Genomic DNA, 17242 nt, shown 5'->3' with positions numbered 1-17242 from the left:
TTAAGAAAAAACATTTTTCTAATAGCGCTCGCCCCTCGGCAGGCAATGGCAAACCTCCGAGTGTATTTCTGCCTTGAAAAAGCTCCTCATAAAAATATCTGCCGTTCGGAATCGGCTTAAAACTGTAGGTCCCTCCATTTGTGGAACAACATACACGCACGCCACAAATAGGAGGAGGAGCTCGGCCAAACACCCAAAAAGGGTGTACGCGCCAATTATATATATAAAGGGTGGTTAAATTTCAAGGGCCGATGTTGAATGTGAACCACACCTAAACGGCAACGACACCGTTTGACTTCTTTCTTTGGGGTTATTTGAAAGAAAAGGTGTACGTTGATAAGCCAGCAAGAATTCAAGAGCTAAAGGATGAGATAATTCGGCACATTAACGGCATAGAACCTCAATTATGCCTCAGCGTCATCGAAAATTTGTTCCATACGTAATTGAGCCATACCAATAATATCATAATAAAGAGAAATAACAATAGTTTCCAGAAAAATTGTATTTTATTCAAAATCAACACCGGCCCTTGAAACTTAACCACCCTTTATATATATTATCATGTAAAATATTAATAGCCATTCCGGTCAACACACCTATGGCCTCTGTTACTTCGCGCACTTTCGCTCGACGATCAGTGAGAATCATTTCGTGGACTTTTTGAATGATTTGCTCGGTAACCACGTTTGTCGGGCGTGCTGGTCGCTCCTCATCAAAAACGGATGTTCGCCCACGCTTAAATTCGTTGAACTAATATCTAACTGTGGTCATAGATGGCGAAGCGTCCCCATAGACAGCATCCAACTTTGCCTTTATCTCCTCGCATTTTTCCCCATCCAAAAACATTACCGAACGATGCTGCTATTTTTCCAACCTAGCGAAAATCTCGAAACACGTTTTACTCGAATAGCTGCCAAATCCAAACTAATCTCTCAACCAGTCTGAAATTTGTTTTGTCGTCGTTTGATAGATGGCAGCATACGATGCTAAAGCCAACTTCCCTGAAGAACGCTCTTTGTCATCAATTGCGGGTACTTATTAAACCGCCCTCGTGCTTGTTTTTGTATTTTTAAGAGGCCCTTTCCCTTTCAACTAGCGGAAAAGTGCTTACTTCCAGCCGGAAATGGGCAATAAAAATAATTTCACTACTTAGGATTCACTTAGCATTTTGAGTGTGTGTAAAATTATTATTATTATTTTTTTTGCTTTTATTAAAATATAATTCAAATTACAGACTAATCTAATGTAATCACACTAGCTACCAAGGCTATCGGCTAAATGTAAAATATATTTTATTAAGTTTCTACAAATTTATCGACTTTCACAAACAACGGCAGCATCTCCTCAGGTATGCACTGCCAGCGTCAAAATAAAGTGTACACCACATATTGAAATATTTCGATTATTTATTTAGTTATTTTTTAAATACTTTTATAAAAGTTTATGGCATACTCAACTTATACAAAATATAATTAAATATAAAAAAGCAACGCATGACGCTGTATGAAGAAAATACAGCGAAAACACCTCAGCGAAAATAAATCGTCAAAAATGAACGTAAATTTTGAGCCCCTTGAAACTTGCACTTTGTTAGACTAAAATTTAATGGGCTATAAAACTGCATACTCAGAATTTTTCTGAAACTAAGAAGGTCTGAAATTTTGATAAAAATTTGCCCAATTTTTATAAGTTTTGTACTATGATATATTCGAAACTCTGCATACATGGTTTTTGTTGTAGTATGAACTTATTTGATTGATTTGATATGCTTTAACAAAAAAAAGAAGGTATAAATAGGCAAAACTTGTCAATATTGGTGTGCACTTTATTTTGATGCTGTCAGTTTGTGCTATAAAGTGCGTATATTTGATAGAAACGAACTGCATTCATTTACATACATAAATGTGTTAGTATAATATGAATATATAGTTACAAGTATACTTTTTTTCTGTTGTTGGAGGCACGTGTGTATGACACTCGTATTTATTTTTAATTATAAACAAATCAACAAATCGCATTCACACAGCACACATCACACAACGCCTAACAACTTAAGCCAATATCAGATGTGATAAGCACAAAGGAAATGCCTAGGCACTCACATTAATAAATATGTACATCAATTTAATAAAACCCGGAATATCACACCTAATGAAAGCAGTGAAGTAGTTGGTTGATAGGTAAGAAAAGTAAAAAAAAACATCAAAGTACTCATTCTGACGGCTGGTGAATCGAATCGAATGGTGCATAGAAACCTTTCAGCGTTGATAAATAGCCCCAAAAATAAAAATTCTCGCATGTTATGCAAAACAAACAACCACAAACAAATATGTACTCGAACAACAATGCGGCGTACGAATTTAGCCCCAGCACAGTGCGCAACGACATTCGCGTATTTGCAGTCAAACCACACATACATGCATATGTATGTATGCATGTATTAAATAGCTATCGCACATACTAGAATACGAATAGGTTTAAAAAAACATATTTTTGGTCACTGTAGGGGCGCCTCGGCTTTTACCGCACTGCTGTTCTCGAAAACGTCTTTTTTTTCAAAATCGGACAGTGGGCGCTTGTGGAACAAACTGCGAAAAAAACAGGAGAAATAAGTCTAGATTTAAACTATTATACCCACAGGGGGAGTTTGATTGAATATGAAACTGGCCGAAAAGACTAGCATTGGATGCCGTAAAGAGAGGCAGGTCATACATGGATGTCCACTATACTTTTATAGAAAATGGGGGCTTGAAAACAAGACTTGTAATGTGGTTAGCTAGCGCCATCACAACACCAATTTTATCCGAAACGGCAAACGCAAAGATCTCTTCTTCTTTTATGGCGTTACTACGCGGGGTGCGTCAAAGCTTCCTTCAAAATGCTCCTCTAAAGCGGTCTATCTTGAGCTGCTGCTTCGTAGTTACGTATTCCCATACTTCTTAAAATCGTATTCCACTGCGTCTATCCAACGGTTCCTCGGTCTGTCTTGGGCCTTCACGCCCATTAGCTTTCCTGTAAAGGCTTTCTTCACGGTACAGTCAGCAAAATGAAACTCAGAGATAAAGAGGGCAATAATAAAAACCTATCTACGAGGCACGTCCACTATTAAGCTGCAGAAGTGGAACATATAAACTGTGACTATCAGATTAGGTAGTACTCCATCTTCTTCTTAATTGGCGCGATAACCGCTTACGCGATTTTGGCCAATTGGACACAACAAGTGAAGCCAAGTCCTTCTCCACCTGATTTTTCCAATGCAGAGGAGGCCTTCCTCTTCCTCTACTACCACCAGCTGGTACCGCATCGAATACTTTCAGAGCCGGAGCGTTTGTATCCATTCGAACGACATGACCCAGCCAACGTAGCCGCCGGATCTTTATTCGCTGCGCTATGTCTACGTCGTCGTAAAGCTCATACAGCTCATCTCCATCAGACAGTTAAAAAATTAGCAGTGGAACAGAACCTTACGTTTATGGGAATAAGTTCGCAGCATTTATTACCAAAGACTGTTATTTAAACAAAAAACAATAATTAATAAGTTAATCAATTATGTATATATTCACCGTTACTGTTTACAATTTCTTCCCATCGCTCGACCAATTTGTTGGTGCCGTTCTGCCAAAAATCGCCTGGTCTGGTGTCAAAGAAGTTGTGGAGCCAGTTTTTTAGCACATCTTTGATATCGAAGGTAACGCCTTTCATATGGTTTGACAGGGAGCGGAAAAGATGGTAAGCATTCGGTGCGAGATGCGGAGAATACCGCGGAACCCAATCGAGCTCTTGGAGTGCGGCTTTGACGACTTGTGCAATATGGAGCCTGGCGTTGTTTGACTATATCGATCAGGTCTTTTCAGTCGAATAGCCTCATTCACGCGGTGTAGCTGGGCAATGTGCAGCTTCTTGTTCACCGTGGCATTTGAGCATTTGAGCATTTCCCTGTGCACCATGCTCTCCCAGTCCCACCAAACACATATCATGACTTATGATGATCTTCCCGCTTGACTCTCGGCTTTTGCGTATCTCCTGGAGCCACCCACTCCTTTCTTTGCTTCATATTAATGTATAGGCACCAGTTCTCATCTCCCGTGACGATCCGATACAAAAAGCGCTGTTTATGAGCGCGCGTTGCTCGATGGCGGGCGAAATGCTGAGAAGCAACGTAAAGGCAACATTCTTAGTTTTTTTCGTTGAACTCGTGAACCACCCAGGCTCACAATTTTTCTGTAAATCCCATTGAATGATGGTGAATGGGAATCTTTTTATGATCGCGAATCATTTTTTCCGCCAATTCACGACTGGTTGGGCCACCGTTCTCTTTCAAAAATGATTTGAGACGTTCTTTATCGAATTCAGAAGGTCTTCCGTTGCGGGACGTGTCATCGACGTCAAAGTCGCCACACTTGAACTTTGTAAATGCTGTTTATTTTTGCCCAAAACCGTACCACTGTGCGCCGCAACAATTCCACCTTTCGTCTGCTTTATTAGCGTGTAGCCGTACACACGCACATAATGGCTCGTGAGACTGCCATTATCACTTTTTTGGTGGCGTTATCAGTTCTCCCGATATGACTGAACTAACCAAACTATTATTTATATAGCAATTGCGCTTGTGTGTGTGTGTGTTTGTGTTTTATTTAACAGCGTCGGTTTTGCTATTGCGGTTGTGAGCACTTTTATAATTTTTGTTTGTTTTTAACGATGAAATTGACAACAACAACAATTTGCCTGCTAACTGGTTGTGGAAAAAACAAGTTATCGTTATTGTATTTCTACATATTAGCCTACATTTGATGTTAGTGCGGGGATACTAGCTGACTAACAAGCCCACCAACACCACCACTGCCACGAAGCAATTAATTAAAAATGAAAAATATGCGAATGCCCGTACATGCAAAAGCATACTGGTAATTAAATCTACACTGATGTTTTTGTTTATTTTAAGATATATACTAAAACAGTAAATTTCAAGCTGCGCAACAATGACGTCACTAATCGCAAAATATTTATGCGCATACATATGTACGTGATGATACATACGTACGCCAACCATTTGACGCGGCATCTGAAAACGACTTTTAAGTTGTGTTTCACTTTTCGCATTCGCATTACTAAATTTGTAAATCGTTTGACCAACAACAAAGCAACTTTTCGAAAAAGCTACATATTTGTAATGGGCGTTGTAAATGTGGTTTATTTTAAAATTTTTTTTCATTGCAAATGCGGCTGTTTGCGCAGGCGGCTAGAATTTGCATTGAATTTAAGTAAATAGATATTCCGTTTGGGCAGTTAAAAAAATGCTGTTGCAATCGAAACGCATTGAATCGTTAATGTTTCGGATGACGCGGTACAAATAAATGCATACATATGTTTGTATGCATGTGTGTATCTCTGTCGCTCTGTTATTTCCCCAACCACTTTTGAGTGCATCGCTAAATTTCTACGCTGGCGTATTTAGTGCGGTAGGTTTTTATGAAATAATTTACATCTTAATCATAAAAGAACCAATTCATTGCTTTATTGAAAAATTACGCTTTTTGCAATTCTGTAATATTTTAATTTACAATAAAAGTCATTCAATCCAATAATTGAAATTACAAACTGTGCGCAGATTAAGATCAATAAATACATATGTACGAGTATGTATATGTGTATGTATGTAAGTGTATTTCTATACAGATGCTATTACAGGGTGGCGCAAAATTAGTCATTCAATTTTGTTTTCAAATAACTTTTTTACTAAAAAAAATTATTTTGAGTGATGGATGTCTTTATTTTACCGTTCTGCGCTTCATTGCTTGTCTGCTTGTATACTGCAGTGTCAAATATGATTGACGGACGTCGACATTGGTCAAAATTATGAATTTCCCAATTTTTTTTTCCTTGTTCCCTTCTCTTGGAAGAATAGGGCCTCGACAAGACTCAGTCTTGCGTTGGTTTCGTTAATCTGTTTTTGATTTCTGACAGGGCAGGTGATTAGCCTGCCGCTACCAGTCCTAAGTAGTGGGAATGCCCACCTGTCGTTGTTTAGGAACAACGCCTTCTTACTGCTTGGAGCGCCATCCGTATCTCACATTTTTCTGGCAGAAGGATCGCACAGATGGTTGAGGACTTCGCTAAATTTCGTGTGTCTGCGCTATTACCGCGGTCGTCCGCTTCCTCTTGCTAGCGCCACTGATGCAATGCGTAACTGTGTGTGTTTCTTTGTTTTTTGCTTGTCCTAGCAGCCACAATGCAAATAACGCGCAGCCTATGGTACGGGAGTAAGGATGGAAAGGATACTTTTTTTTGGGGTTGAGGAATGGAGTTGGAGGATTTTTTTTATTTTTTTAGAAACAGGGAAAGTAGGTAAATTTGGAAAAGTGCGAGGACCGTGCTTTTCGTGGGATACGAACCCACAACCTCTGGGATGGTAGTCTAATGTACTTACGCTAGGCTAACGAGGCCACAATCTCTCTGAATCTCCCAATAGCGTGATTAATTTTGCGCCACCTTGTACATTTGTATATATGTATGCGCAGATGCGCCAAAGTGCACTTATTTGTTAAAGCAAAATGCTCACTTACCTATACATACTCGTACATATGTATGTATTTAGATGTTTGCTTATATCAATTTTCGCATGAAAAATTAATTGCTGAGAAATTAACAACAAAGCGAGCCGGTCCGAAAATTTCCACTTTAACACGTGAATGATTGAGTCATTTGTTACTGCCGCACAAAACACGTTTAAATTAATTCAGTTTAGTGATAACTACACCGTAATCTCGATAACCGACCGGACAATTAGAGCCCGAGTATAAAAATTCCTTGAAAATAATAATATTGTGATCAAATTGAAGACTCTTCTAGTTTCGCACTACAGTTGTGCTTCCGTGCTATGCTCTATGACTAGGAGCGATTTAAATATACATACATACCTATATGCAGAGAGTTGTTTTTTATAGTAGTTCTTTCATTCTTCTTAAAAATGCCATCTAAAAGTATATATTAGGTCTGTTCATGTAAAAATTACCAGTAATTTAATTCCCGAGAATTCGCTCTCAAAGAGAAAAATATCAAAAAAAAGTACATGAACGCAAAACCGTTAACACTTTGCACGTTTGACGAACAGCTGATTGTTGGTGAGCAAATCATAAAATTCAATTTTTTTTTAGTTGAGCTTGAGCTATCTCGTATTAAAAATAAATAAACAAATAAAGCAAATAAATTGCAAAATATATTCAAGCTTAGCATCACATCCTTTTAAGGGGGGGTAGGGTTTAGCGCTAAAAAAAAACACTTTTTTTTTAATTTTTTACAGAAATATGGCTTAAGATACTTTAATAAAATCAGTTGCATGTTATTGTACATCTTTTCAATAAGTTTTTAAAAAATATTAATAATAAAATATTGACAAATAAGCCCATGACAGAGTTTTTTTGGAGATATGTTTTTCGAGAGGTGCTCTGCGGTGCCAATCGGCATTCGTCGTAGAATCATCTGAAACTAAAAAAGTCGAATTTTTCAGTTAAAGTATGACGTAATGCTCCCCCCTACATTAATAAAAATTTTTTTCTTTCATTTTTGTAGTTTTGGTGGCAAAAAAACGTAAAACGAGCATTTTTGGCGAAAAATTTCGCCATATTTGTAAGTGAAAAACAACCTTAAAAAAAAAAAATAAAAAAAAAACAGTGTAGGGGGGAAGTATTTTTGATTTAGAAAACGTGTGCCAAATTTGAAAAGAATCGGTTGAATAGTTTCGGAGTTGTGATTGGCACCGACTTTTAAGAAGTCGTTTTGGGAAAAACGCGTTTGAAAAAATGACTCTGAGAAATTATCGATGCTCCGCATTCGAGGTAGAGTGCCTACAAAGGCTATAACTTTGAGAGTTCTGCTCCGATCCACTTAAAATTTTGACACAACATTCTTGAAATGATTTACTATAAGATGAGTGAAGAAAAAAAATTTCGATTTTGTGACCCTATGAAATGTCATTTTTCTCTCTCACTTTCCCCTACTTTGCAAGTTTTTTGAATACATGAAACAAAACAAAACTTGATAATCTGTATGCATAAAATTGTTTTTACGGATTGATATTTCTGCTGCAAAAATGTTGAGGAAATATTGCAGAAGATTTGTGGCGACCTGGCTTCGTCAAAAAAACGCTACAAATCCAACAATCCAGAAAAAGTATTGAAATATGTTGGCTCAGGCAAAAATATCAATAGATGAGCAGCACGTGAAGGAAATTGAAGATTTGGAGTTCCATTATCGTTGGATTCCCATTAAAAACTTTGTTGCTATTATTAACATATCGCATGGAAGAATCCAAGACAGATAATTATCTGTTATAATTAAGGCTTAGACAGGTCTTTTGTTCCAACAATACGCACTCTCTTTGAAAACAGCATCGCATTAGCATTCATTCAACCACTCGTGAATCATCCAGCTCGATATTGTTGTTGTTGTTGTATGATAGCAGCATAAAAATTCCACATGCTTGTACAAGGAATGCTGCTGGCAGTCCTTGGCCGGATATATATCCGGGTCGATCCGGTTATGAAAAACCGACTGTATATATGTATACTCGTATATGGCAGTGATAGATAAGTTCTATGTAAGCTGGTAAAATGACTGATGCGATTTGGCAGAATATTGCGCAGACATTTCATGTCACCTTAAAAGGTGTAGTTGGCAGTTAATCTTCATCGACGGTTCCAAAGCGAACTACAATTCATTTGTTGTCGTGAAAGAAAGTACGGCATTCATCAATCCTTTCAATGTGTACATCATCACTCGGTTTCTTTCCAAAGAGCATATAATTATGAAGTAAAACACGTCTTCTTCTGTCAAAGAACTTTATTTCACTCTCACTTTACAAAAACTCTTCTTAACTTAAAGCTTAACTAATATTTAACATTTAATGAGAATGGGAGAAAGTAAAGCTAGCAATGAATGTAGGAATGCATGTTGTGTGTATGTTGAGTGCGTGAGTAAGCGTGTGGGTGTAGAGTGTGAGAAAGTATGTAAAGCAGTTGTTGGTTTACATTAGAGTTAGCATAAGTAATTAAATATAAGAGTAAGATTAAGTTAGAATTAAGAGTAGGTATAATATAGGAATAGGGTGATCATGTAACTAAGTATAGTAGTATGTAACATTATAATATAACTATATATTTCATTTTCTCTCTATTTATACGTAGACCCACTTCTAAAACTGAATTTTTCAATCGCTTAAATAGCTTTTTGACAATATAAAAAACATTATAAATAATTGGCGCTTACACCTTTTTTGAGTGTTTGCCCGAGCTCCTCCTCCTATTTCTAGCGTATCTCTTGATGTTATTCCACAAATAGAGGCACCTACAGTTTTAAGCCGACTCCGAACGGCAAATTGTTTTTATGAGGAGCTTTTTTTCATAGTAGAAATACACTCGGAGGTTTGCCATTGGCTTCCGAGGGGCGACCACTGTTAGAAAAAACTTTTTCTATCTTTTGGTGTTTTATGCACGGAGATTCGATGGAAGTCACACACCAACTCATTCGCTACGACGGCCACCATATCCTATCTATCCAATAATTTTAAATCCTTCTGCCTGTTATCTATTTTTGTCTACCCACACCGCGATACAAATCATTTGCTGTCAACTACTCGTACTCAACCATCCAAGTTTCATATGTTTTATTATAATATGCGAGTAATCATATCAATCATATTGTAAGAGACACTTATTAACCAACATTCCTCCTTCTCCTCTCTTCCAGTTCAATATGTTCAAGATTAATACGAAAACGGATGCCATCGCCATACAGCGTCAAGCAAAGGCCACACCGCTCGTTGATGACTATGAGATCTCCAACAAGGTGCTTGGTCTGGGCATTAATGGCAAAGTGGTGCAGTGCACCGATCGCAAAACTAAACAAAAGTATGCGCTAAAAGTCCTTCTCGACAATCCAAAAGCAAGGCGAGAAGTAGATCTGCACTGGCGTGCGAGCGGTTGTCGGCACATCGTCAATATTATCGATGTCTACGAGAACACATATGGCGGCAATAAATGTCTGCTCGTCGTGATGGAGTGGTGAGTTATGTGGTACACAATATTAAATATTTAAATTATATTTATTATATGTACATATGTATGTGGTTATATAACTAATTGATTGTTTTTATTTTCCTGTCTTGCTGTTTAGCATGGAAGGCGGTGAACTGTTCCAACGCATACAAGACAATGCCGATGGCAATTTCTCAGAGCGTGGTGGGTACTAGAGAAGACATTATCCTATCTAAACCAATTTTAAATGCATTCCATTTTGATTGCTTAGAGGCTGCACAGGTCATGCATGAAATCTGCATTGCCGTACATTACCTGCATAGCCGGGATATTGCACATCGTGACTTAAAGCCCGAGAATCTGTTGTACACCAGCAATGATAAGAATGCGATATTGAAATTGACAGATTTCGGTTTCGCGAAGGAGACTCTCGTGAAGGACACATTGCAGACGCCTTGCTATACGCCATATTATGTTGGTTGGTATAACTTTGTAGAGATTTTATTTTATTTACATATTTCAAGTCTTAAACATATTGGGTTGGGGTATAAGTTCGTAGCGTTTTTACCGAAGACTTTTATTTAAACAAATAGCAATAATTGAATCAATAAATTTATCAATTATATATTCGTCGTTGCTGTTTACAACTTTTTCCCACCGCTCAACCAAGTTGTTGATGGTGTTCCGCCAAAAATCGGGGATCTGGTGTCAAAAAAGTTCTTAAGCCAATTTTTAAGGATCTCTTTGTTATCGAAGGTAACGCCCTTCATATGGTTTGACAGGGAGCGGAAAAGATAGTAATCATTCGGTGCAAGGTCCAGAAAATACCGCGGATGCTGAAGGACCTCCCATTCGAGGTCTTGGAGTACGGCTTTCACGACTCGTACAACCTGGGGCCTGGCGTTTTTTGACCATGTCGCCCAGGTATTTTCAGTCGAATAGCCTCATTCACGTGGTGTAGCTGGGCAATATAGAGCTCCTTGTTGATCGTGGCATTATTTTCAAGCATTTTCCAGTGCACCATGCTCTCCCAGCCCCACCAAATATATATCATGATCTTCTTTGGATGAAGATCCGACTTGACTCTCGGCTTTAGCGTATCTCCTGCAGCCACCCACTTTCTTTGCTGCTTTGCTTCATATTGATATATAGACACCAGTTCTCATCTACCGTGACGATTCGATACAAAAAGCGCTGTTTATGACTGTGCGTTTTTCGATGGCGGGCGAGATGCTGATAAGCAATTGGAAGGAAACGTTCTTAGTTTTTTTCGTTGAGCTCGTCAGGCACCTCGGCTCTCAAGTTTTCGGTAAATCCCATTGAATGAAGGTGATTGAGAATCGTTTTATGATCGCAGTTCATTCTGCATTCATTTTCGCCAATTCACGACTGGTTTGGCGACCATTTTCCTTCAAAAGTGATTTGAGACATTCTTTATCGAATTCAGAAAGCCTTCCGCTGCGGAACGTGTCATCGACGTCAAAGTCGCCATTTTTGAACTTTCCAAACCATTTCCGTACTGTAGATTCGCCTATGACACCTTCTCCTTAACACATCGCAAATGTCCCGGGCTGTTCGACAGCTTTTTGACCTCGATAAAAAGCAAAGAAGAGCAGATGTCGAAAATGTTGACTTTTTTTTTTATTTATTTAATAAGTAGCAAAAAACGTTCAATATAAATTTTTTTTGGTTAAACATAATTTGCAGAATATGCTGTACGCTTCTTAACTTACTCTTACTTTTTCCATAAGATAATGTTGAAAAACTACTATAAAAACCCGAAACGAACAAACAAAAAAAACAAGAAAAAGGGAAATTATGTACAGATATATAATATTAATCGGCCAAACACCTAACAGAAGTGTACGCGCCAATTATTTTTTTTTTTTTTTTATTTTTTATATAATATTATGCAGATATTTGATGACTTAAACATGCTGAAGCAGATCTAATATTAATTGGTTATTAGAATAACTACATTTTATCTTAAACTTATCATTAAGTTTTTCGATTCGTGAGAATATCATTTCTATTTTGTTTTCGTTGTGTAACAGTCTTGTGGAATAATCCCATGGTAAATTAAGCATCATTCTCAGAAGCTTATTTTGTTCTATTTGCAACGTCTTTATATGTGTTTTTGCACATGTTCCCCATACAGGACATGCATAGAGCATAATTGATTGGAAAATTACTTTGCATATTACAAGTTTATTTTCAGTACTGAGCTCCGATTTACTGTTGATTAAAGGATATAGCATTTTGATTCCGATATTATATTTATTATTTATGTGGTGAATGTGATCACGGAAGATTAGCTTTTTATCTAATACTACGCCCAAATATTTAACAGTGTTTGACCAGTCATGATATGCCTATTAATATTTATGTTTATGCTGGGCAAATTGCATGGACTTTTTTTTTGGTAAAAAAGATGACTTGCGTTTTACTAACATTAAGTTTTATTTTCCATCTGTGAAAATAATTTGCGATATGATTCAGCGCACTTTGCATTTTACTCACTATGTCATGAGCAGACTTGTGCGAATAAAAAATACCGATATCGTCAGCATACATGGCGTACTTAAGGGGTTAGGGGTAGTCAGAGGCCCGAAAAAATGATGATTTTCACGAATTTTTTTTTGCTACTTAATTAATTTATTTAACAAAAATAAAAACATAGCATAAAAACATCATGTTTTAACTTGACTTCACCAAAATTTCAAAAAAAAAAATTAATAATTGCAAAAGTTATCGCTGTTTGTGTGAAGCCCGTTTCTCCAGAAGTCCCTTGCGGTGAACATCACAAGTCCTTGCAGATTCATCTAAAACCAATCGGACAAGAAAAATTAGTTTTATTAATAGATAATCTTGTGCCTGATCGAAGCTTTTTTTTTCAAAATGAACAAAATGGCGGCCTCAGAAAATTTTTTCCAGATTTTAGAGAAAAAAACCAACAGTTAATTGTTAAAAAAAAATCGAAATTTTTGAAAAAAAAAATCCTTCGATCAGGCACAAGTTTTTTATGTTTTTCAAAAGCTGTATAAATTTTATTAAAATCTACGTAGCGGTTTTTAAGTTACAGTGTTCACCAGTTTGAAAAACATAGTTTTGAGAAAAACGCATTTAAAGTTTTGCTATCGGCTCCGGAGCGGCCGAGCGCCCTTTGTTAATTGTTGAATAACTTGAAAAGTATTTGTCGGATTCACTTCAAATTTTTACACAATATTTTTAAAACATTATACTTTAAGAAAATGCAAAAAAAAAATCAATTTTTTGAAAATTCTGACTACCCCTAACCCCTTAAGGACGTCAGACACATAAATATTAAATAAAATAGGTCCTATAACTGATCCTTGAGGGACACCAGCTGGAGCTTCCGTTAGGTCTGAAAATTCATTATTTATACAGACACAGAAATAACGATTTTTTAGAAAGCTTTGAACGATCTTGATAAGTTGGATTGGAAATTTAAAATCTATGAGTTTAATTATCAATCCATTTTCAACGTCGAAGAGGACTAAAGCGGTGGACTTTTTATTAATGAAATTAGATTTTATATGGTTGCAAATTCTCTGGATTTGGTGTGTTGTACCGTGAAATTTTCCAAATCCAAATCAGCAGGCAATACATTATTTTCATTAATAAATGCTGTTAATTTATCTTTTAGTACTTGCTCGAATATTTTACCGAGACTACTTAAAAGGCTTATTGGTCGATAGCTTCCGATTTCATTTGGGGGTTTTCCAAACTTTGGTATTGGAGTTACTTTTGCCGTTTTCCATGTATCCGGAAAATAATGAAGTTTAAGACATGAATTGATAATAAATGTAAAAAAAATAACTGCTATTTTAGGCAAATTCAGAAAGAATTCTGTCGAATGCATAATTAAGTACCCTTTGCCAAATAGCACACAAATCGTTGTAAAATAAAAGATAAAAAGATAAAAAAGATAAAATAAAAAACGAACTTATTGCCCAACCCAATAGTAGTAGTTATTGTAGCCCACTTAGAGATACACTCAAGAAACAGTGAGTGCTGCCTGACTGTTGCTCAGAGTGGAAATTCGCTCATTGCAGAAATTTCTCTCGAACACACATACATTACCGTATCTATGAATTTTTCCAAATTCCAGCCCCCGAAGTGCTCGGCCCTGAGAAGTACGACAAAAGCTGTGACATCTGGTCGCTGGGCGTCATCATGTACATACTGCTCTGTGGCTTTCCACCATTCTACAGTAACAACGGACTCGCCATCTCACCAGGCATGAAGAAGCGCATACGCACCGGTCAATATGACTTCCCCAACCCCGAATGGGCCAATGTCAGCCAAGCCGCTAAGGATTTAATCAAAGGCATGCTAAATGTAGATCCCACCAAGCGTTTGACAATCGATCAAGTAATCAGAAATAAATGGATTGCACAGTACACACAAGTGCCACAAACACCGCTATGTACGGGTCGCATGTTGAAGGAAGGCGAAGAAACATGGCCGGAGGTACAAGAGGAAATGACGCGTTCGTTGGCCACTATGCGCGTCGACTATGATCAGGTGAGCGAAAAAGTAAATGCAAATTTGATTTAAATCAATGCATTTAATTTAAATGAATAACATTTTACAAAATTTCTCCACTCCCAACAGATGCACGTCAAAGCGCTAGACAAATCCAATAATCCATTGCTGACAAAACGACGAAAAAAATTCGAAGAGGACTTGGCGGCACAAAATAAAAAGTAAATAGCTTTTACTAAAAAAAAAAAATGCAATTAACCCAAAAACAAAACAAAAACACATATAAGCATATATTAAAACAATAAATATTTGTAAATGGTTGCACTCAAGTACATAAGGTTTCTGGCCTACAGACGCGTTCGTACGGAGTGATGCAGCGAAATAAACTACTTGCAAACACATTACATACTAAGTGGATGCGAAATCATAGATGTTATATAAGTGGACTTGATTGAGGTGCGTGCTAAGCTTACGCATTCCAGCGACCCATTGCACATCGGAGAGTTTGGACAAGTGAAGCGTACAAGTTGACGCAATTTCGACGGTATTTTGTGTCATTTTTACATGGATGCAATGCCTAGTATTTACAAATAAGTGAATACATATACATAAAGTACATACATACATATATAAAAATATATACAATAATACGAAAGTGCTCTTTTTTCCTTTACTATGTAAAAGCTTAATTTAGTAGACTAGAAGACGCGCGTTGGCGGTATATGCAACAGCCGCTAATTAATAAATAACTGTACGTACGTGCATACATAAAATTCAGTACAATGCAAACACACAAGCACGCAAGCATGTTTGTATGTATCGTATTATAGGCAAAAAAGAAACTGCTTCAAGAGATGGCAGATAATTTTTTCAATGAAAAATCGTAAAATATACTTATTATATACTCGTATATTATATACATACTACAGAGATTTATACATATATGTATGTATGTGTGTAGGTGCGAAAAAAAGTTTCGCAGCTGTTGGCGCATTTTTTTCTTAAGAGCTTTTATACGCATATGTAAAATCATATATAAATATGTACCATGAATATGCCAACTTGGCGGCAAATAATCCCTCATATGTAGTTACAATGTGCCCACATGCCAACCCATGTATACTTATGTATGTATGTACATTTCTTACACGACTACATATGGCACGTTTGCTGGAAGAACGCCTTATTTCCACCAAAAACAATATCGAGAAATTCGGCTATAAAGTTTTCAGTTCACTGTTCCGCACTAAGTGAAAATTAAGACACATTTCGCCCTAACGAGACACTGTTAATGCATTTTTCCCACATGTATACTTATCTCAAAAGTATTTTTATTTATTCTTTTTTTTTTTTGTTATGGCTCGCTTTTAGCAATGAGGTTTGACGATCTTCCAGCAAATAAGCAATATGTACAGTGCAATATATAAGTATATGTACGTAGGTTAGCAGTTAAGTGTCTGTACCTCAGTGACTAACTAAATTTGTATTGTTGATTAAAAATTCTGTTATTTCAATGAAGACGTATTCAATTATTAATTACTTACATACCAACATAAATATTAAAACTTTTATGTTATATGGTCAAAAAGTATTTGTACGGATATGTGTATTACAAATTTACTTGTGTGAAAATTGTGGAATGAGAATATTTTTAATGTATGTATTGAAAAACATTAATAAAATATTGACTTAATTTTTCTAGAAGGATTTTAAAACACGTGTCCTTCAAATAGTGGCGGGCAATTCTCCAGGTAAAGTAAGCGTATATTTAAATATTCTCCTGAAATAATACTGATGGAACACATGGACTGAAAAATGCGGAGCCTAACAAAGATAACACTTTTTTTTGTTCAGAATTAGCTTTATTCATCAATGTGATTTCCCTCAAGAAAAACCCAATACTTCCAGCGCTGCTCTAACATTTCAATACCACTTTTATAGAACGATTTATCTTTTGCCTCAAAATAGGCCACAGTTTCAGCGATAACCTCTTCATTCAAGCAAAATTTCTTACAGCCAATAGTCGCTTGAAAGCCTTGAAATCCAACGTAGAATATCTCTTGCTAACAAGTGCTACTTTGGACTAAGTAAGGAAATGAGTAGTCAAGTCAAGTCTCTAAGCACAAAACTAACACTCTACAAGGCTCTTGTCATGCCCGTTCTAACGTATGGCGCAGAAGCTTGACCGATGACAACATCCGATGAAGCGACGCTTGGAGTGTTTGAGAGAAAGATTCTGCGACGGCGAATATCGCAGGCAAGGGAACAATGCTGTATGAGCTTTACAGCGCCACAGACATAGCTCAGCGAATAGAGATCCAGCGGCTACTTTGGCTGACTCATATCATCCAAATGGATACAAACACTCCGGCTCTGAAAGTATTCGATGCAGTGCCAGCTGGTGGTAGCAGAGGAAAAAGAACGTTGGAAAGATCAGGTGGAGAAGGACTTGACTTCACTTGGTGTGTCCGACTGGCGCCGGTTAGCAGGAGAAAGAAACGACTGGCGCGCTTTGTTAAACTCGGCCAAAATCGCGTAAGCGGTTATCGCGCAGAAGCAGTCGCTGGGAGACAAATCTGGCGAAAACGGTGGATGTGAGGGAATTTCGAAGTTCAATTAATGTATTTTTGTAATAGTTTCAATCAAAACTTGTTGCACGGCGCATTGTCTTGATTGTCTCAATTATTTATTTATTTTTTTTT

The 17242-nt window shown here is 37.0% G+C and overlaps 1 protein-coding gene across 6 annotated transcripts in view; it reads left to right on the top strand.

Moving 5' to 3' along the window:
* The window catches only part of LOC129237495 (MAP kinase-activated protein kinase 2), a 30097-nt gene extending 13850 nt beyond the window's left edge, over positions 1 to 16247 (top strand). For 3 of the 6 annotated variants that reach the window (XM_054872280.1, XM_054872281.1, XM_054872282.1), the window contains exons 2-7: positions 9745 to 10058; positions 10171 to 10235; positions 10303 to 10509; positions 14164 to 14591; positions 14670 to 14761; positions 14894 to 16247. In XM_054872280.1, the coding sequence (XP_054728255.1) occupies positions 9751 to 10058; positions 10171 to 10235; positions 10303 to 10509; positions 14164 to 14591; positions 14670 to 14761; positions 14894 to 14912 (1119 nt within the window). In that variant the 5' untranslated portion in view covers positions 9745 to 9750 and the 3' untranslated portion in view covers positions 14913 to 16247. Of the gene's footprint in view, positions 1 to 9744; positions 10059 to 10170; positions 10236 to 10302; positions 10510 to 14163; positions 14592 to 14669; positions 14762 to 14870 lie in introns of all 6 variants that reach the window. The other 3 variants (XM_054872283.1, XM_054872285.1, XM_054872284.1) reach the window with 3 other exon arrangements.
* Positions 16248 to 17242: the final 995 nt, after the last annotated feature.

This window comes from Anastrepha obliqua, chromosome 2, assembly GCF_027943255.1.
Source record: "Anastrepha obliqua isolate idAnaObli1 chromosome 2, idAnaObli1_1.0, whole genome shotgun sequence".
NCBI classification, from domain to species: domain Eukaryota; kingdom Metazoa; phylum Arthropoda; class Insecta; order Diptera; family Tephritidae; genus Anastrepha; species Anastrepha obliqua.
Note: the sequence above shows the minus strand (reverse complement) of the source record. Positions and strands in the feature narration are given on the sequence as shown.